We start from the raw sequence: 21,931 nt of genomic DNA on the forward strand, positions 1-21,931 counted from the left end.
AATAATTGATTATCTTGCTTATCATCTACGTGTGTGTTATTTATTTATTTTTTACTAAAACCTAAGGCCACACCTGAGCACAGTCCACTACACAAGCAGCAGCAGAGAACAGAGAGCCACACAGCTACACCTGCAGTTAGTCTGTTTCTTATCACAATCTCATTACTGGACAGTGTTTGACAAAAACGCCAAGGGGCAGCAGTAGCTGGCTGCCAGATTGCCTGTCCCGTCTGCGGGCTCACGTTTGGTAGAGGGAGGAAGCAGGAACGGTGCTGAGGGGGGAAGCGGTGTTTACTCGAACAAATACACATGTACCCCAAAACAAAAACACAGGAAACACTAAAACTACAGCATCTGCCAAGCTTATTAAAAAGGAAACAAAAAGATAACAAACTGACAAAGGCAGTTACCGTCAAACGAAATAAAACGCTTTGATTTGAAAATGAAAATATTTTACAAATCAGTGCATGAGATACGGTACGGAGAGATCTGAACTGTATGTCTGCCTCTCTCTCAGATCATCACCGAGCAAACTGCCACTAATGATTCATTTTGATTGAACATCTCTTTGTGTTTGTGTGACTAAAATATTTTCCATTTGTTGACCCAAAGGGAGGTAGTGAAGCAACAGCCCTACCAGTGATTAGGTAATCTGCATTCAGAATAAAGCTTAGGACCCCAGGCTTTTTCAGAACCATATTTTGAGTATTTTTTTTATTTTATTTTACTTTCATAAAAACAAACAAATTAGATAATGTGAATGGGGAGTCTGGGATTAATTTTGAAGCAGCTGATTAGGGTGTTTGTGTGTTATGGGATAATTGTGTCTGGGACGATGCCTAAAAAGCCTTCAGGCATTACTGCAGTCAGAGGAAGAGAAACCCTATCATTTCCTTCTGCGACCCGTATCCCCCCCCCCCAATTTTAACTTTACAGTTTTCTGTTGTCTGTAATCAAAACTTAGTGTCTTTCTTCCTCTTTTCTCTCTTCTTAATGTCAGAATCCTGGTACCATATTTACTCATACCTGCCCTCTCTCTAAAGCGAAGCACAATGCAGTTTGTTGAGTTTTCCTTTTAAGGAAATGCGCATTCGGAAAAGAGGAAATATGGGAAATATTTTAATTTTAACAACTTGTCTGTTTTAGGATAACATTAGGAACTAGTAAACAAACAGTATAACATACACACAAATGTCTCTTAGCAAAATAAATAAATAACTGAAAAGTAGAATTTTTATCTACTTCTGCAGGTGAATTTATGAATATTAACCTCAGTCAATAATATTCAAGTAACATCATATTAGGATTTTGTTTAAATTAACACCAACTAAAATCTGCAGCACCTCCAAACATGTTAGACTGCAAAACAATGAACTGCCTCTATAACGCACTGATTTCTGGGTAAAGTGAATGTATTTGGTTTGCTCATAGGAAGCATTTCTGTTTATATTCAAACATTTTTGCTAACATTAGGAGATAAACTGTCTCACATGTTGCCTTGTGTGTAATTTCTTCTTACATGTTTAGTTCACGTAAAGAAAGAAATGAAGATAATCTATTGAAGGACCCTGATCAGGTCCAGCCCAATCCGTCCCCTTTGAGCATCAACACTGAGGACCCGGACCTCGACCCGCTCCCCAGGCCCCAGAGCCAAGCTGCGACACCGCTGGCTGACGGGCAGCTTGTCCAGAGTGATGTTGCTCTTGTGGATGAGGCCGGAGCGACCGACACCGATGTCTACGAAAGCTCCGAACAGAGCCGTGTTGTCCACGCGGCCTGTCAGCACCGCGCCGACTTGCAGATCACTCATGGACACGATGCCTCGCTTAAAGTCCGCCTGGCCGAAATCTGGCAGAGAGAGAGGTCGAGAGAGGGAATGTTAAAATAAAACAATAGAAAAAAATGAGGTGGCATAATGTAATTTCTGGTGTCAGATAAAAAAAAAAAAAGTACTGTATGTTGGAGAACAGAGAAGAGAAGAGGAAATGCAGGAAAATACCAGGATGTAAGAAACATAAACATATTATATTACCAGGAGTAACTGAACACTTGTCTACATACACCGTTTCCGCATTTCCCTGTCTTCTGGTCACCCTGACTTTCCATTCTGCCTGCTTATGAGAGCTGTTTTCCTTTTTGTATCAGCAATAAAAACAGGGAAGGCTTCTGATCCAGGAAATAGTCTAGTTCAATTATTCTCCTCGCACCAGTGCAAGAATATTCTCTCACCAACGTGGTAGCTTCAGTCCATCTGTTTACTCAGCTGAGCGCCGTCTTGGAGGCCAGGAGAAGTGTACTGCAACTGAATAGGTCCAACCTGAGAATGAACCTTGAAGCTGCGTTCCTTAATCTTAAAAGGCGTAAGGTAGCACTAAGTGGCTTCACAGGCAGGATTTTTTTTTTTTTTTGGTTACATGAAACTGTATAAAAAATTGGAGTCTGATTATATGGCAGTGGAATATTTCTGTACCTAACTATCCAGTCAGACAAATAAAACGGAAAAAAAAAAAAACATATTTATACACCAGTTAGTCTACTCAGAATTTCAAGGGAAATTTGTACTTATATTTACTCTTTGTCACCACATTACCACAAATTACAACAAAAAAACAATGAACAACTTTAGATTATTTTTTGTTTCGTTAAAATGTCTCTACTGAACTCAAAAACCTGGTACAGAGCAAAAAGAAACAAATAAAATAAAAAAAAATTTGCTTCATTTTTGTTGGTTAGACGTTCTGCCCAAAAAACAAAGTCTGCTGGACCCATCACATGAGGTCAGAAATATACTGCCTGCATTGTTGGGCTGCAGAGAGGAAACCACAGACACGGTTATTATACTAAAGGCAAGAAAAGACAGTGTGTGGTCACTCCAGTAAACAGCACAAATACAGCAGGGACTCAAAGAACAAACAGATGAGACATTAAAAAATATTATGGAGACTGTTAAAATGCAGAAATAACCACAAACCTTTCTGTGATATGAAGTACTGAGCGTTTTATGATGGGACTTCAAACCTTTTCACAAAAAAGTACCAAGAGACAAAAAAAAATGCTGCTGAGAGAATCCAGACTCTCTTTTATTTTTTTATATTTGTTGTTTTTTGATGATGTGGTTGCACTCTGAATAAGGCTTAATTTAAATAAAATGTTTCCTGATAAGAAATATTGGTTCTGACTGTACTGATTATAAGTTAAATAAGTTGTGTGATTGAGTTGAACAAGTCTTACTTTGTCGTATGTCAAAGCCGGGGGGCTGTGAAAGGCCATCTATGATGAGTTTGAGGGTCTCGGGCGTGGTGTCCACTGCCTTGGCCAGTTCCTCAACGCAGCTCATCTTTACCTTGTTCTCCACACTGGAGCGCAGAGCTGTGCTACCGATTTGGTCCACATTCCCACCAACAAGGGACAAAAACCTGCACAGAAAAGAAAAGAGTAAAGAACAATATGTAAAGTACAGCTGTGTAGGAGAATGTAGCTTTCAACACACTAAGAGGAATGAAGCAACAGAGATGAAAAGATGGGAAAATGAAGGGAGAGTCTGATGATGCAGAAGAAAAATCATTTATCAAGACAAAATCTTTTTCATTTTATTACACTAGTAAAACAACGCCTTTTAAACATCATATCACATTAGAAAAAAAAAACATTTCAAAACACTTGCTTTATGAAAGCAAGCACTTTGTTTACTTAAAATATTTTACACTATTTTTTTTTCTAACAAGTGAAATTCATGAATTTAAAACTAAATCAATAGGTAAAGACAATTATTGGGATTTATTTATTAAAATCCAAACTTAACTGTAGGTTAGAAAGTATTTCATTAAAATAATACCTTTTAGGTAATTTAATTGATTTATTTATATACATTGAGAAATGTTGATCTTTGAAATTATTACACTTTCACATGTAATTTTTCCTCTCTCGTACGATCACTGTTGAAAACATCTCAAATTCATAATAAACACACTGAGAAGTTTCTGCCAAATAAAACACCAGTGGTTCAGAAGCTGCAAATGTTTCCAGGTTTGTTCTAAAATAAAAATTAAAAAAACAAAAACAAATATTTGATGGAGAAATTTAATCACTTTTGAAAAACTTCTAAAGATAACAAATTATCTGCCTTGAGATCATGAGATAGCCAAAGTATATATGTACTGTCGTGGTAAAGAAAATAAATAAATAAATAAAACAAATTAATCAAAGTGCTGCTGTAACAGGAGATAACGAATTTACCACTTCAGGTTCAACTACAAGCAAATCTTCTGGAATCATATGCAATACTGCAACGTTTGAGTTGTTAGCCCTCAGAGTTCATGTTGTGGATGACTCTCAGCTACCACACCAAGCTTTTGCTCAATATTTGTAAAATTACCTGAGTAAAACCATCTGTTTGTTGGCTAAAGTTGATTAGCTATGGCAGCTATCTTGATTTGGATCATCTCCAAAAGTTAATCAGCTGTAAATGTTCAGCCAATGACGACTTTCTAAGAGTTTCATTAAAATCTGTCCAGTGGTTTATGAGACATTTTACTATCAGACTGACAGGGTTGATGCCAACAGTTATATCCAAAGTTTTAAGCAAAACTATCATGCAATGTGAAGGTCTCGGAGAACGTGTTGGGAGTTTAAGCCATGCATTGTGTTTGCCAGGGTAGCTTTGCTGTGGCAGCCATATTGAATGGGGCTGATTAAAAATAATAATAGATGCAAATGACCATCCAATGATTACTTTCTGAATGTATTTTTAAAATCCATTCACTGGCTTATGAGATATTTTGCAACCATGACGGACAAACATGCACACACACACGAACAAGGGTAAAACATTATTGCCCTTTCATCATTGGCTGCAACAAAAATGAAGAAAACCTTACTAGTTGCATCTGAAAAAACAATGAAAATTCTGGAACAATGTTCTTTGGACAGACAAGGTCCAAGTGGAGATGCTTGCTCATAATGCACATCTACCAAATACAGAATATCAGCACAAACGCCTCTAACTGTCAAGCACTGTGGTGGAGGGGGTGATAATTTGGGCTTGTTTGTCAGCGGGACCTGTGGTCACTGAACTGACCACAAGCACCTCTCAGACTGAAGTATTTTGAGAGTCAAATGTGAGACCATCTGTCCAAAGCTAAAACTGACTCATGCACCAGGATAATTAATCCCAAGCTCTTCAGCAAAAAACACTGTCTCACAAAGAAAAGAATCAACGTGTTGGAAATGCAAAGTCAAACACCAGACCTCAATTTATTTCAAATGTTGTAGTGAGACCCTAAGAAAACTGGGAAATTAGAAAAATATTAATCCGCCCAAAACAGCCCCACACTATAAGTTATTGCAACTCAGTGAGAGCTGAGGGACATGAGGGTGTTATTTCTCATCAGCTGCTGAGGTGAAGCTTTCCATTTGGAAAAACACATTTTATTTATCCCCTCGTAAATTTGGGTACATCCACATCGGGCTGTAAACACCCTGACACTTTGCTCCATGACACAGCCCCTGCTGTGCTGGGACTGGATAACTAGCTTGCCAACCACAAATGTAAAACTTTATTCTAACATGATGCCTCACACCATAATGTCTAGACAATCAGCCAGATTGCACCATTACAAATTGTCTGTGCTTGAAATATAAACCTAAACTAATTAGCAATCTAACCAGACATGGAGACAAACTGGCCAAAGTGGCAAAACAGAGAAATGGAAGAATGAGATAAGTGTGGCTGTGGATGTGTGTATGTGTGTGTGTGTTGTATATAGTGTATGTATTATTTACAGCAGACGCTGAGCACAGCTGGTGATAGACGTGAAAGCATTTTCCTCCATGCATGTGTACATTTTTGGACCAGTTGGGTAGCGTCCATGATGAATGTCGCTCACTGGAAGCCTGACGCCAAACAGACTCCGCAGCTGTCCACCCCGTGATGGACAGAACAGGTGGACACACACATGTACACAAAGTTGATTCATGTACAATGTCGCTCAGAAATGCTCAATTGGCAGGAGCAGGGAGAAAACAGCTTGTGTACAAACTTTTGTATGAGGCAGTTGTGAGCTGAGAGGCTCTGCCACTGAAATCACTGACTAAGAGGAGGGATTTAGGCTGAATCAATCTCTCAACACCGGTAAGCTAGTTCAGTAAAAAATAGTGGCTGAGGATAAGGCCTGAAATGGCTTAGTGGTGAGGAAACGAACACCTCTGGACAAGACTGTGCCTAATGCCGAGGTCTTCTGTCTGTGTCTCACTAAGCTTCCCATCTATACAATCATATATCTCTCTACAGGAAAAGAAACAGTTGTGTCTTGATGGCTTAGCTGTCTAAGAGACACGCCAAAAATGCCTCCAAGAGGGAACCCAGTCAGGAACAGAAAGTTGTTATTTATGATTTAACTCAGCAGGGCATAATTTGAATGAAAAATGTCTCGTCCTACCACACACTCCATGAATATGGTACAATTATCCAAATTTTAATCCCACTATAAAACATTAATATTTTTGTAGTTGAACTATTTAAAGATTTGTAATCAGAGATATCTCTGTAGTAACTTTGAATAAACACCTGGTGCTCAAATCTGCTCAAACTCTAAAATAAAAATACACAGGTTCAAGAGAGAGAGATCATTATCAGTTTACAAAAAAAGTGGGATTGTTTCTTTAACTTGAGTGGCAACAAATACAAGATTTGAGAAGCAGAGAGATTTGAGGTTATGTTTTCAAATGTGTGTGTGTGTGTGCTGGACGTCTCAACTTTCAGTGCTGTATGTAAGTATTTAAAGAGTACTAAGAGTCCAGAGGCCTCCACCACTGTTGGCTTCATGCTTATATAATTACCTACACTACTCTGCATGTGCATATATGTGGTGTGTGTGTGCATGTGTGGACGTGGGGTTGGGTGGGCTGAGGTACAGATTTTATCCAGGTCCACAGAAATGACCCAATCTGTCTTGTGTTTTAGAAATGTTGGGCCTTGACTGTAACTTATTAGGAAAATATCCATCAGATTGGAGCCCCTCTGCTTTCAAACCAGATTACTACTAATATTACTGGAAAACTGGAACAGACCCAGCTATTATTACAAAAAAAAAAACAGACATTAACTTATATACTGATGTAAAACATTCGTACGTAGTTGATCTTCTAACACGGAATATTTTATAAATTGATTTGTTTTTTGAAAAGGAAACTGCACAATTTTATGAAAGGAAGGCTGGATAAAATGTGTCAGTGCTTTTGTGTTTCTGCTTTTTGCATGTGTGGGTTTATGGTTTCAAAAATGGGGCTGATGTGTGGGCTGCGAGCAGTAATGGAGGATCTAGTTCCACTAATGTAATGAACATGATATTCCTTATACACCATAAAGACACAACACACATGAATGCTGACATACAGCATTCCATCACAATCCTCCCTCCAAACCTTCTGCTTTCATCAGCTGTAAATCAGGATGTTTAGAGAACAAATCAGGGATGCCAGAGACTGGACCGACTAGAAAACTCCAAAGACAATAAATAAATAATAATAATAAATGTTAATCAAATTAAGGTTGACTTAACTCCCAAAATGAAACTATAATATAATATAGCCGTAGCAAAATGTACAACATTTGTCAACACAGGATTACAATTCTAAACAGCAGAGAAAATAAAAAACAAAAATAGGAATGAATTTGATGATAAAGTTAAACTGACAAAATGTAATTTTAATTATGCATTATTTGCTTTTATATGTGAAAAGAAAAGCAAATAAAAATGTGTCAAAAATTGTGGATTTTCTATGTTAATTTCATACTCTTGTATCCCATGTCTGCACCGTTACTGCAATTAGATTTTTAATTAACATGAATCAAGTCTGTCCTTGTTCCAAAAAAGTAATTTGAAAAGTAAACTTTTCAAATATCTGTGGAAACAACGTAAAATTTCTCTATGCTGCCAACTTTACTAGATGTAACCTAACTGCGGCTTTGGGTTAGTAAAAGATGAATGGATGTAAATAAGAGTCGACAAACAGCTTTTAATATTTCTGTAGTCAACCCTAAACAACTTAAAAACACAAACCAACAAACACACCTAAATATTTGGCTGAAAAAGGAAAAGCAGTATTTCATAAAGTAGCATCGATCTATCTGAATGTGTGCAAAGAGACATATTATCCCACACACGTACTCGGGCTATTAAAGGCACATCAACATGAGGGGAGTAATGCTTAAAGCCACTAGTGTCAGAACTTATGTAGACTAAACACAGCTGAGTGACTACAGCTGCAGGAGAGAAGGCTTACACACACACACACCGATTTCTGTGGCAGATGTTCAATGTGCTTTTGATAACAGCATCAGCAGCGCTAACAATCATTTCTCACACAAGGACACACACACCACCATGTGCATGTACAAAGCCAACTCCTCCTTTCTCGGATCCCATGTCTGCGTAAATCAAATCAGAGTCCTCCACCACTATAACCAACACCATATGAGATGGTGTTAAAATCAGCTCCATCTTAGCCTGAACATGTTTTGGCCAGTGGGGTATGCTGCTGTACAAGTGTGTGCTTGTGTGTTTTCGTGTGTCTTACCGCTGTGCCACATGGTAGGACTCTGGGTGTATACAGGTTTGGTCCAGAGGGTTTAATGAAGTCGGGATGCTAACTCCAGTCTTTCCTTTGCCCTTCTTGGCCACTGGTTTCTCTGGTGCTGCTGGTGCAGATTGGGGTGAGGATTTGACACTATTTGAGAAAACATACAGATGTTTATAAAATTTGTTATACTGTCAGAGACTTTGCCTTTAAACTTAATATCAGACTGTTGATTCATTGGATTCGAAACACATTTTCTGATTTGTTTGGAGTGGTATTTAGATATGGAGGTTGACCCTTCATTTAATTTTGTTTGCTTCCAAAGACCCAGACTACTTTGTCATTTTCTTCAAGTGGTCTTGGGCATTAGTACTCTGGGTTTTTTAAAAGGTATTTCAAATTCCCTTTAGACATCAGCTGCTTCGTCACTGATGTTCAATCCAGTTACTATAATGTAACTTACCATCTTCACAACATGAACACTTAAACTCAAAGGATGAACTACTGCTGCGTTTCCACAGATCAAACAAGTTTGCAAAGAATTAATATTAAACTTTATCTCTGGGTATGTTGTTATTAGCAGCAGATATATGTGGGCCAGCTAATGGATTTTAACCACCTTGATGGTTCATAATTTAATAATGAAAACTAGTTTTGTGACTTTGTGTCAAAGTGTCTAATGATCCCATTAAAAAATGTTTCTTTGTAAGTTGCCTGTTAGGTGTCCACACAACACTGAGTCATTCACTGGAGGTGGTGACTTTTTTAGATTAGTTAATAATAGGTCCGTTTTGTTAATCGTTATTTTATTAGTGGTTGATGTTAGGTTATATAAATATCTAATATTAACAGTTTGTACAAGGCCTTGTTGATATTTTGGTACTAATCAAAAAGAAGAAAGTACCTGTTTAGTGTTTGAGGGTTGATCCTGATGAAGCCAGCACATTGTTGGTAGCTTTTCGGCCCCATGCCTTTGATCAGTTTAAGTTGCTCTCTGTTGACGAAGGAACCGTTCTTTTCTCTCCACTCTGCAATGCTCCGAGCCCGGCCAGCGTTCAGGCCCGCTACATGCCTGGAAAATAACACAAGAAACAAAACAGAGAACAAAGATTAAGATTACACCTTTTTATCTAAATAACTTAAGGAAAATTCTAAACAGATCTTCATTTAATTCAGAAATCTTTAGCACACAATGGGTGCCAACACACAAAAAAGTCCCGCCTAAAATAAATATAGAACCATTAATATTTCAACTCCTTTAATAAAAGTTAAATAAAGCTAAATCTGTGACACTGCATTGAAACAAGTGCTGATAATACACTAAATGAAAACAGATCTTTAGTGGGTGCATTTGTCCACTTTTGGCTGAGCAAAGACAAGAGGTGATCTGAAACTCAATTAGGCCGATCCTGTTAATGCCCACAGTGAGTCACTCACTCTAAAACACACTGCTATGTCAACACTCCATATAATGCGTCAGTCATCAACACGTCTCCACGCTGAAGGTCTGTGTATGCGAGTGTGGCCTAACTGGTGGCAGAAATGGAAAAAGCTCTCTCGTAGAGCAGACAGGTAAACAGATGACCTGATGCCTGTCTCAGACTCAGTGCCAGTTTATTTCATACCGTTTGTCTCAGTTGTATAAAAAGAGTTTATATCAAATCTGTGCACTTCCTGTCCTTCTGAGTCATGTGTGAATACCTGCAACAGCGTCTGCAGTGCAGTGTTCTACTAGGGATTAGGTCATGTACTGAAGTGTTTCAGTGTCTACTAACATTTTTTTGGTGTGTAACTCTGCCTAATCCTCTCAGTTGATTCTAGTCAGCCCAGTAATTGGGGCCTGGGTGTGAAGCTTTAGTCTAAACAGAAAGCTGGCAGGCCGTTTGTGTGTATGTGAATTAATCACACGCCTGTTCATGACTCTGAATGAAGCTTTGCCATGTTGTGACTGCAAAGGGAAAGTATGTCAGGGGTCTGAGCCCAACTTCATCTCTTTCTCAGAATTTGCATGTGTGAGGAAACTACCGAACAGAGCGTGGACGTGAAAACACACACCTGCTTTGAGGACGTGTGGACACTGATGGGCAAAGTTTGAGGCATTTCTGGTGTTTGGATTTTCATAGATTCTGCATCAGGAAAATACTTTAATTCATAACTCATTCAGACCCAAACTTAAGAGCAAATTGATGAACAACTATCTCCAGCAAACATTACAAAAAGTGAAGTGAGATTTATTTATATAGCAAAAGTAGTACAGGAGATAAGGAGCCCTCCAGATCAATGTTCTTATCATCAGGGAGAAAGTCATGAAAGGTAATCAGCTGAGATGTTCTAAATCTACAAAAAAAATAACTTCTTTAAGATGTTCTATCAGTTTTCCTCATGTTTTTACCAAAACTATCTGATGAATATAATGGCACTACTTATGACAACACTGTTTGTTAGCACTTTAGGTTTTCCCACTCTACAGTTCCTCATGTTTTTTTTTTCTGTATCATTTACCTCATCAATGTCTCAGAGCAGATGTTGATGTCCACCCCCACAAAGCTCACACACTCCTGTACCACTCCATCCAGCGCTGCCTTCAGAGCTCCGGCTGACACATCGTGCTGTAAGAACAGTTAACATAAACACAGACAGTTTTACGTGTGCGTCCACATGGAGAAGGAAATGATATCAGTGTGAGAACTTATTTAGTAGAAAAATTGCTTAAAACTGCTTTTGTTCCTTTCTCAAGGTGAATAACTTGCCCTGCAACATGAAGCACTGTTTTATGCAATCATAACTAGTGCACATTTTAAAATTTAATTTAGGAATCAAGATGTACTTTGTAAAGTGGAAAAAGTAGCAAAACTCTTATTTTTCTGTGCTTGATAACTCACAGTTTGAATGTCAGAATCAAAGACTTTGGTACATTGTTTCAGCTCCTGTGTCCTTCATTCCTCTAACAGTCAGTCAAAACAGACTTGAGTGGATTTCTCAGTAACTTTCCTGAAATCAGCTGCAAAGAAAGCAGCTCTACAGGCTCAAAAAGTAGTGCTCTGTACTGTAATCCTGTTGTATTTCGATTAAATCATCTTATAACTATTTTATTAAGATTTTATAATAAAAAGTACAAACCATCTATATACAATGGTGCTGCATTTTACTTTAAGTGTTTCTATAAATAATATGGTTTACAGAAGGACTACAAAACACATTTTTTGTTGACACAATACCTAGGCTGTGTATTTATTCCCAAACACTACATGTTATATTTTTGCAACAGTACTGATTTTGTTTAGGCACACACAACAACATGTAACATGTCAGAAAAATTAAACAGACAGATTGTAAAGCAAGAAAAGAAGCGGAGAAACATCAGAAAAATAAACTGCGGCTTGACAGGCAAAGGACCTGCAGAAGGACATCACGAATGTTTGGCTTGGCCTGTTAGTGGTCTCTTAACCTCATACAACGTTCTGCTTGAGCAGCTCACTGTCGGTAAAGATCCTCCAAGTGAACCTTCACACCTCTTAACTGTTAGAGTTTTTTAATTCATGGCATGTTTTCCAGAGGAACTGGAATATTATTCTATTTAAAGAGAAAGAAAGATGGTCATCAAGGAAAAGGTAAGGTAATGTTATCATAGCAATAAAAATAACCATAACAAAAATAATAAAAATCTCTATTAAAACAAAATGCAAAAACAAATGTAAAAAATCCTGGAAGGACTAGAAAATGAGGAAGAAGAAAATGAAACCCTCAGCTGTGGGATCTGATCAAAATTCAAGCGTTTCAGCTGGAGACTGATGACTCAGCGACTGCTCGAGGATTATCTGACACTCTAAACTGGACTACTGTTGGGCTGCTGTAACTGTGTGTCGCTGGGAGGGTGTGTGCGTGCGCTGGCTTGTGTGTCGTATGCTCGAACGTGGCAGAAACCAGCACGAGTTTTCCTGTAACACGATCGAGCTCTGAACAAATACCGACTTGTAAACAGATAACAACAACACCGGCACACACCCTTCTCTGTCAGCAATAAGCAAGACGGACAAGAACAAAAAGAAGGGGGAGAGGCCGGCAGAGGGGGAGAGAGATGTGACAAGACAAGTGATTACTTCAATTTGATTCAGGCATTTTTAAGATTTTCTCTGATTCGTTGCAAACCTCAAATTCAAAATACAATTCTTTGTTATCAGCAACACAATAATTTATATTATTATTAAAAACATTTACCCATTAAAACCTGAAAGACAGGACAGTAGCATTATAATATATATAACCAATAACCAAAAATAAGAATTAGCAGACATTATTTGATTAGTAAACAATTTATCAGTCTCTAGTTCGAATCTTGACAGTTCAGGGGTTTCCTTGTTTTAATCATGCAAATATGGATTTTCTCTTAACTTTATAAAACCTTTGAATACAAGTTTCTGCTTCAACACTGTCTGTTTATTTAAAGGTAACTGCTGAACTTATTTTCTGCACCTGTAATGTTCTCATGAGCACACTTTCCTATTTACTCTGCTGTGTAATGGTCCTCTAGGTGGCATTCGACGATTCAATGAAGCAATAAACAAGACCTGCACGATTTGCGAGATTTTTCTCAGATCAGTGGGTCATATGTTTATAAATTAAAAATTTGTGATTTGTTTTTGACAGTTGCTTTACCTGTTCTTTCTTTTTTCATTCTTAATTAGCAGCAAATTTACTCATTGTTCCACCTAAACGTATCCTCTGAGATTCTACACTTGTCTGACTCCTCCATTTATATAGACTGCAGCCAGCCTAATGTAGGTCAATCATATTACTCAAGTTCCACATAGATTTTGATGGATTCAACAAAGTGCTTTGTTTTCATTAAGAACATCCCTGAATTTCAGAACAGCATATCAATATAGATGACAAACTACTGGAGTCAACTCTTTTAAACTGCATCATTTGATATAGTTCAAGATTACTTTGTTTGATTTCATACTTTGTAATAAGTATATTTAACTTGTTTATCTTTGAATTCTTTTGCTTTATGTTTTGTTTTTTTACTGTATTTGAGTTTAACTGCATTGCTTTCATATTAATTACTGATTTCATTTTGTACAATTTGTGTAGAGTTTTGTTTGTTTTTTTAATCATATTTGTGTTTAAGGAAGTACAAAGCTTTGAGTGAAATCTTCTGCCTTTCTGTTCTGTTATTACCCTTCAGATTTTGAAGTTATGGATCCTATAAACAATATGTATTACGATTTCCTCAATACAAAGGTGTTCTCTGGAACAATAACAATAACAATAACACATGTAATTTAGGTGACATATATTTAAACCAGTTATTTTTTATTTTGTAATTAGTGATAAAACTAATTACTTTTTACTGGCAGTTATTTTGTATCCTAAAATAAAACTACTAATTATAAAACTACTATTGCACAACTCTGCTCACTAATACATTAACTTTAAAAAGTTTACTTAGGGAGAATTTAATCTAATGATCTTAATAACATTCCTGTAAGGGTTTACAATGTGGTGCATTTATCAGTCATTTTATTTTAAATTACATATATGTAATTACAAATTAAAGCCTCTGAGAACCAGCCTTCAGTGACTTGCTGAAGTGTAAACCTTGTGGCTTTGTAGCCAAAAGCATTGTGGAGATGGTAAAAATAACTTTCCAAACAAGAAAACACCCATTAAAGCTATGACTAAAAGATTTACGACTTCCTGAGTGAAAATAAAACGAGAGAAGAGTCAGTGATGGTAAGACTGAGTCGGAAGGAAATCATCTGTAATGTCACACCAGAAAAGAATGTTTTCACACGAGAAAGTCTGAGGTGTGTGCAACACTGAGTTTGAACCTGCAGTTGAACTCCAATGAATGGGTTCTCATATTCTCACTGAAATCTTATAGGTGGGAGCTGCATGAGAGAATCTGAAGTGTTTTTATGGACACAATGCATGTGACCTTCTGTACATACCTGTGGTCAGTTAAGGAAGGAAGTGAAACAATTAAAAGTGTGTAGCAACATCTCAATTTGTATTCATTGTATAATAGTTGCAATCTGTTAGTGCTTGGAGTATGTGTCGGGGATGACTCTGTTTTTAACCACACCAAATTATAGGTGGGTATCTGTAAAACTGACTGAGATATAACTACGTTTGTGTTTTCTAAGGTCAAGAAGCCGTGGCGGCCATCTTGACTCAGGTTGAGTTCAAAAGTTAATCAAATGTAGATGTACATCCAATGTTTTTGGGTTTTTTTTATACTTCCATTAATATTCGCCCAGTACTTTATTCAAAGAATATTTCCCTAAGAGTCAGACATGGCTGACTTCAACATTTAATGGCAAGGTTATAATTAAAGATACAAACATTGTGTAGCGTTTGCTTGTGATCGTAACAGAAAAGACACGGTTCTTTTATTCAGTTTTAGCTGCAATATTGGCTCAAGTGCAGCAAGTTATCCTGAATCCTTATATCGTCTTATATCCCACTTTTTGTCATGTTCTCATAATTTGCAAGTAGATGTAGTTGACCGTCAGAAGTCTATGAGCAGTTCTAGTGTTAAGCATTTGTCTCTTTTAAAGATGTTTCCCCACACATTTCTACTGTTTTTGCCCTAAGCTGAAATGGAATTTTAAGGCAGTGTGAGCGCAAAAGTGGAGATGTTAACACTGATATGTAACAAACCTCTTTTCAGAACCAATAGATGGGATCCCTTTTTGTGAAGGTCATGTTTAAACTGGCTGAAAACCTGTTCAAGTCAGCCAACCAACACAAATGAACAAAGTGCTTCTGTCTGCACCACAAATGCTAAAAGTCTGCTGAGTTACCACATGCCAATCAGAATGAGGCAAAAAGATGTGAAAAGTAAAAAATGCAGAGGAAAATAATAAAAATAAACTCCTTCCTTTCTTAGTATTTCTCTGAGAATGAACACACTATGACTTAAATCAATGTATTTCCTAAAATGAAGCATATATATATATATATATATATATATATATATATATATATATATAGCCACAACTTACAGACAACTTACAGACAAGTAAAGCACAAAAGTCAAAAGGAGAAAAAAAAGGGATAAAGAAACTTCTAAACGTTGAAGTGTTTACTGACTATGATGGAAAAAGTATAAGAGCAGAGAGGGGAAAAAAAAGCCAAAAACAAAACATGAAGGTCGTCACCAAGAGCTCAATAAATGAAACCATGTTGGAGCCAGAAAGGCTGCGTGTGCAAAGAGCCCGAGGGAAGTAAATGATGGAAGGTTAACTGTAAAATGATTTCAAACTCAAGAATCATATTTCACTTAAGCTCTTTCCACTGGATTCAACCTGGGGACATGTGGAGTTTATCTACCTGTGTTGTAAATGAGGCCGGGTGAAGGAGAACACAGATCAGCCTGTCTGCAGATCACTAACATCACTTGGCAAGTTGGATCATTTTCACAAAGACATTTTAGGGCTATAACCTTATTTAAACTTCAGGTGAAAACCTTAATTGGAATTTTAAGGTAGTGTTGAAACTAGGGATGTAAAGATAAACTGATTTGTACTAATTCACAAACGAACACAAGAACGATGAAGTTGGATCAGTAAAGCAGCTGTTTACCGCTGCAGTTCTTGGATTAAAACTAGATCCATGGGTTCATGATGTCTTTGTATCTGATTTCACTGCTCAGTGAAGCCTGCCAACAACTTTGTTTCTACAAACATACACTTAAAACAAAATCAGAAAAGTAAAAGTAGAAAAAGTGTAGTTAGATTCATGTATGAAGATTCTGCAGACGACTTTCCTGCTGGGGATGTTCCTGCTGTGTAGCGGTGTTGGTTTCTCATTAGCAATGCCTACGGCTGAAGAGGAGAAATGCAGCAACACTGGCATAAACAGCAACAAACACTGAAAGTGTGCTTCGCCCTGATTATGTGGATCAACTGCAGGGCAAGAACTTAATTAAGGCTCTGTTAATAATATAATTGAAAATTCATTATTCTGCTCACTGCTGAGTTACTAAAAGAGTATTCAGCACATCTGCTGCCTTGTTTTTGTATTTTTGTTAATTGGGAGTCAGGTTTCATGAAAATATATTGTATTTGTAAAACTAGAATTGTACCTGAGTGGCCATTTTTGTTAAATAGTAAAAAACGAATCTCAATACTGACATAGAATCATACCTTTGCAGTGGATTGATGGCAGTGTATCCCAACACGTATTAATAATCTTTTAATATAGTCTTTTTAAATATTGTATTTGCGTGAGTTTGTGAGACAAAGTGATACCCTGGTTGAAAAATTTGTTGAGAATGAAAAATAATAAATTTAAATTAACCACATTACTGAGATCATCTGATGTTTACACTTTCTTTGACTGACATCCTGTTTAATAAGGTCAACCCTCCTTAAAGCAATGCAGTCTATTTAGGCATGTAACGCTTGTATGTGTGTGCAAGTGTGTGCGTGTGTGCGTGTCCAAATGACTGTTTTGCAGGAAGTATTTTCTGAATTATCTTCATTAAGCATTCATGAGAGGTGTTGGAACGACATAAAGCCGTCTCCTGGTGCCATGTCATTTGAAGCTGGTGATTTATGACAAGAATATTTACAATCTGCAGAGTACCTGCAAACACACACCCACGCAGCCACAACAAGGAACATCAGATATCATGAAATAAATAAACTGCAACCTTTACAAGATGCCGAGACGGTTGGTTCAGGCAATTCAAACTTGTTATGCAAATTTTACATTTTCATTTTAAATATCCAAAAAGACTTTTTAAAGATTGTTTTCTTTATTTTATCATAGAAAAACCTGCATTTAAATTTAGCTGATCTTAAAGTTTCTGATGGTAGTGCAGGTTGCACTTCAACAACTTTGAAAATTTTTCTTCTATATTTAGACAGTGACTATACATATAAGTCATCTAAACATTTTATCTGTAAAACAAACATGCTGAAGTGATTTATAAACTGTTCAGCACTAGAAACAGTAGCCTGACAAGACAACAGTTAGTGAACGTGTAGTAACTTATGGAAAATTGTTATGAGTGTGTGTAAATTCACAAAAAAATAACAAAAACAAATGATTCACTCTTCTCACAACCTCACTAAAACAAGCTCAACATCATGTTTTGACAAATCTCAAGAAAAATTAAAACACTACTAATTCACCTTTGGCAGTTTCTACAACCTATATTTTAGGAGATTATTGTTTTTTTTCTCACGCCTCATTGAGTCAAAGCAGGAACTATCAGTTACTATTTAGCCATTGTTTCTCACTTTTCTTTCCACCCTCTGCTATGTCGGCTCCTGTCTCCCCTCAAGGCACTGCCGCTCAAGACTGAATGATAGGACGGGATCGGTGACCTCGGAGTGAACGCAGCGTCACTCACACAACCTCTTTTAAGTCCATGCAAATTTGCCCTAAAGATTGTGCTTCGCTACCGACTTGTTTGGGTGGAAATAAGCTTGTAACTGTCAGACGGAAAACCCCTGTTGCTTGCCAAACTTTCGTCCTGTCATGATTCTGGGTTCGCAGCTTGCTGTCACATCAAACCGAAAGTTCCTCCATTTACATCTTAATGTGTTTTCTTTGAAACAATCCTTTTTTAAAAAACATTTGTCATTTATTTTCTTTATTAACCAATGTAGCAGTCATTGTTCAAAAACTATTCTTTATTTTTCCACTTATCTTGCCACTCAAAATGTAAATTTAAAGGGTGAACTGGACAGAGATATTTTTATAAAAAAACTGATCCTTATCTTTAGAAAAGTTCACTTCACAGATGGCAAATGCAGAGCAGTTATTGGACAAGAAAAAACATGCAAAAACCAGAAGTGAGGCGAGGAGAATAGGTGAGAGTTGAGGGGAAGAGTGACAGTTTCTTTAATATCCGGCTGGTGGGCGATGTTTTCTTAAACAGCAGTGAGTGCCTTTGTGTGTATTTTTCAGTAGCAGTTCATTTCATAGCCTTGGGGATTGCCGAGCTGTAAACAGACCATAGCCAAATCAAAAATTGAGTGAGAAAGATTTGTCTAAAAGGCCACTCCTATTAAGTCCCTAATTATTGAAAGACAAGACTGCTGGATAGTTATCAGTTTAAGTGCCCTCTATGTAAAGTAGTCTTTTAAACGCGCATGTCACGATGCAAACGCCTGTGAAGATTATTATTGATGAAAAGAATAACATTGGGTTTGGATTCACACATTCCTGCTGCAACATTAGCATCCAGCAAAACTTGTCAACCGCTGGTGCTGTAGTTAAAACCATGTTCCCAAACCAATACTTATGTCCAATGTGATTTTAATGGGCTTCACTTTTTTTGCCCTCAGCTCATTTCCGCCTTTCTCTCAGAGCTGTCACTCATTGAGTCAGCAGAGGGAGAGAGAAGGGGAGCGCCTGCTGTGCCAGCTGTATAGAGTTACATCTGCCCTTATGCTTTTTGGGCCTAATAGAAATAAACTTTCAGAAACCTCAAAATACCATGAATCACACACACAAAGAACATGAGCATGAGCTCACTCTTCTCACACACACATTAACGCAGACTCTTATACAGACATAAACAGATGCAATTGAGCACATTACACACCCTTTAACTCTGAGACGGGACAGGGAAAAAAGTGAGCATGGGTGTGTGTGTGTGTGTGTGTGTGTGAGCTCACATGCAGGTCAAATTGATGTCCCATCTTATATCTGTCAGCACTCAGAGTTTATTTACTCTGTTATATTATCATTTGTTGACCTAGTCACATGATCTGAGAGCGAGAAGTGCAGAACCATGGACACCCCAGAGGGCCAAGCAGAACGTGATGAGAGACAAGAGCCTGTGACCCGACACGCTCAGCAACACACACACACACACACAAGCACTTGCACAATACGACCTGCTCCTTTCACTCTCAAATGTCCGTTTTACCCCTCACACTTAAATCTTTCCCTTATTCCCTTCTCTTTTGGCTACAGTCACCATCTGTTGTCTTTTTAACCCCTACTTCCTTCTTATTTCTCTCTCTCACCGAAAATGGTTACCTTCTGCAGTTCCACATTTTCACTGTTTGACTTTTTTTCTCTTTGTTTACAGCCAATAAAACTCCCAACGTCATTAAAAATAAATGGCTTTTGCTCTCCTAAAGTTCATGTAATTTAAAAAAAAAAAAGATTTGAAACTAAACAGAAAAACAAATATTGACTGGTCAATATTTGGTTAAAATCGATACTGCAGTCAATATTGACTAAAGTATATGGTGTTTTGTTTAATGATATGCTAGAGCACACACTGAACAACACAAGAATATGATACAAGTGCCAACTGTCAGCAGCGCTGACAGTGTTAAATGGATTCACTTCAGTCCCTAAGGAACTGATGCTTTTATGATAGCTGAAACTATTTGTCAGTATTCTAATTGAATAATGAAAAGTCATTAGATAACAATTTTGTGACTGGTTAATTCTTAGTTGCCCCTCATCAACCAAAAAGCCACAGAGTTTCCAACTTATGAAGCTGGATAATTTGCTACTTTTCACCAATGAATGAACCTCGCTGTTGCTCAGTCTTACAGTATATCAGCTCTTCTCTCGCTTCAAAACTCAATGATTAAATGAGCTTCACAACCTCAAGAACAGGAATTCTGCCATTTTAGCTCTATGCTTGAGAGAAAAACACCTGTTCTGGGCTTTAGACCCTCTACTGGACATGTTTTAGTTGGAATAATTCAGTTGGACTGTTTTTTCCCTTCACATCCTCATACCTTATTTGCACTTTTCCGTTCTCCTGCATCTTCTTACCTACCTAACACTGAGAACAACAGATGCCAAAACATGACATTTATTTTTGCCTTGTCCGCACAATGACAAGCAGAGTGTACAAAATCAACACTTACCTTAAACACAAATGGGAAAAGGGCAGCAATCACAAGCAAAAACCTAAAAAGGTCCGAATATGCATCATGCCTGAACACTGTTGTGCGAACTATCCACCATTAGCATCATCTGTTGACAAAGCTCTCGGCCAAGTTTATCTCCATCCCTACTTGCAATATCTTCTTCTTCAACATGTTTAGTTTTTTTATTTGTTTTTTCATACCTTCTGCATCATTCTTACATTGCTGTTCTGAAACAAATGAAATATTTGCTCTTCTAACTTTGAAAGAAATAAAAAAACGGCTAAAGTTGCAAGATGTTTCAACTAAATTACCAGCAAAATGTATTTTGCACAGAACAAAATAATGCTAACCACTGTTTTAACAAAGAAATGCTTAGTGGTTTGAAATAAAACAGTGCAACACTTTTATGTCTTATTTCAGTCTTTGTTGAGAAAGAGTTACAAACCAAAAATGAGAATGCATTTGCAATTGTGGGGAAAATAGATAATTGAAATAGTTAACACACACAAATACACGCAAACAAAAGAAAAGAAAAAAATGCAGTTACCTGATATGTTCCAATGCCGATGTGTTTCGGATCAATCTTCACAAGCTCAGCCAGGGGATCTTGGACACGTCTTCCAATAGACACTGTGTACACACATAGGGAAAACAGCTGAGGGTTGTTGTTTTTTTAGTTTTTTTTTTGCTTTTTCCACAAATGAGATGCAAATATTTGTGTTTTTTATGAACTTGCAAAACAACTCAGCTACTGAATATGCAAACTGCATTATTTATAATTACTGATTATGCTAATTTTCTGCATAACCCAGATCTGTCCTGAGGGCAGGCCAAACCTAATTGTCATTCCACCACCTCCCACTAATATTTAATTAAAGCTGCCATTTAACACATCTCTCTGCAGTTGTCATTTAGCTTCCCGACAAACAGTTGAGCCATAAGATAAGATAATAAAGTCTTATCTTATATGATTTTATCTCATCTTATGAACCTTAAAACACCAATGTATTCAAATCTGTGCCCACTAGCACACAGGAAGAAACGAGGCATACAAACATGTACAATCTGGATGAACAAAATCAGGGTAGCTTTTTAGGTATCAGCCTGCAACCATAAATGAAAAATGGATTTTTTATGATTACATAGGCAAGACCCAGGGAGCTCTATTGAATAGAGTTTTAACAACAATGCAAAACACCAGAAACTTGGGCTTTGAAAACACAATATGATTAATCCAAATTACAGAATATGGTTTGCCCCTAATTTTGCCTCTACAAGTTATCACCAGTGTTTAAGATGTGTGCACCAAGTACATGTTTGAATTTCAGAGGTTAGCATGGGCATAATTCAGCATGATGTGTGTGTCAGATTTAAATCTTTGTGGCAGAAAAGACAAAGAGAACAAGGAGGATGGGATGTAGTAGGGGGAGTTTATCTGGAATCAATGGCTCTTCTCTCTCTTCTGGCTGCAGCAGGAGGCTGCTGCCTGAGAT

At 37.3% G+C, this 21,931-nt stretch overlaps 1 protein-coding gene across 1 annotated transcript in view; it reads right to left on the reverse strand.

The window, feature by feature from the left end:
• Positions 1 to 273: 273 nt before the first annotated feature.
• srbd1 (S1 RNA binding domain 1) overlaps positions 274 to 21,931 on the reverse strand; it is a 43,655-nt gene continuing 21,997 nt past the window's right edge. Inside the window, exons 16-21 of the mRNA XM_017428445.1 lie at positions 20,986 to 21,068; positions 11,080 to 11,186; positions 9,482 to 9,649; positions 8,578 to 8,727; positions 3,232 to 3,416; positions 274 to 1,848 (exon numbers count right to left, since the gene is read on the reverse strand). Of these exons, the coding sequence (XP_017283934.1) occupies positions 1,556 to 1,848; positions 3,232 to 3,416; positions 8,578 to 8,727; positions 9,482 to 9,649; positions 11,080 to 11,186; positions 20,986 to 21,068 (986 nt within the window). The 3' untranslated portion in view covers positions 274 to 1,555. The remainder of the gene's footprint in view (positions 1,849 to 3,231; positions 3,417 to 8,577; positions 8,728 to 9,481; positions 9,650 to 11,079; positions 11,187 to 20,985; positions 21,069 to 21,931) is intronic.

Source organism: Kryptolebias marmoratus, linkage group LG22 (genome assembly GCF_001649575.2).
Source record: "Kryptolebias marmoratus isolate JLee-2015 linkage group LG22, ASM164957v2, whole genome shotgun sequence".
Taxonomy (NCBI): domain Eukaryota; kingdom Metazoa; phylum Chordata; class Actinopteri; order Cyprinodontiformes; family Rivulidae; genus Kryptolebias; species Kryptolebias marmoratus.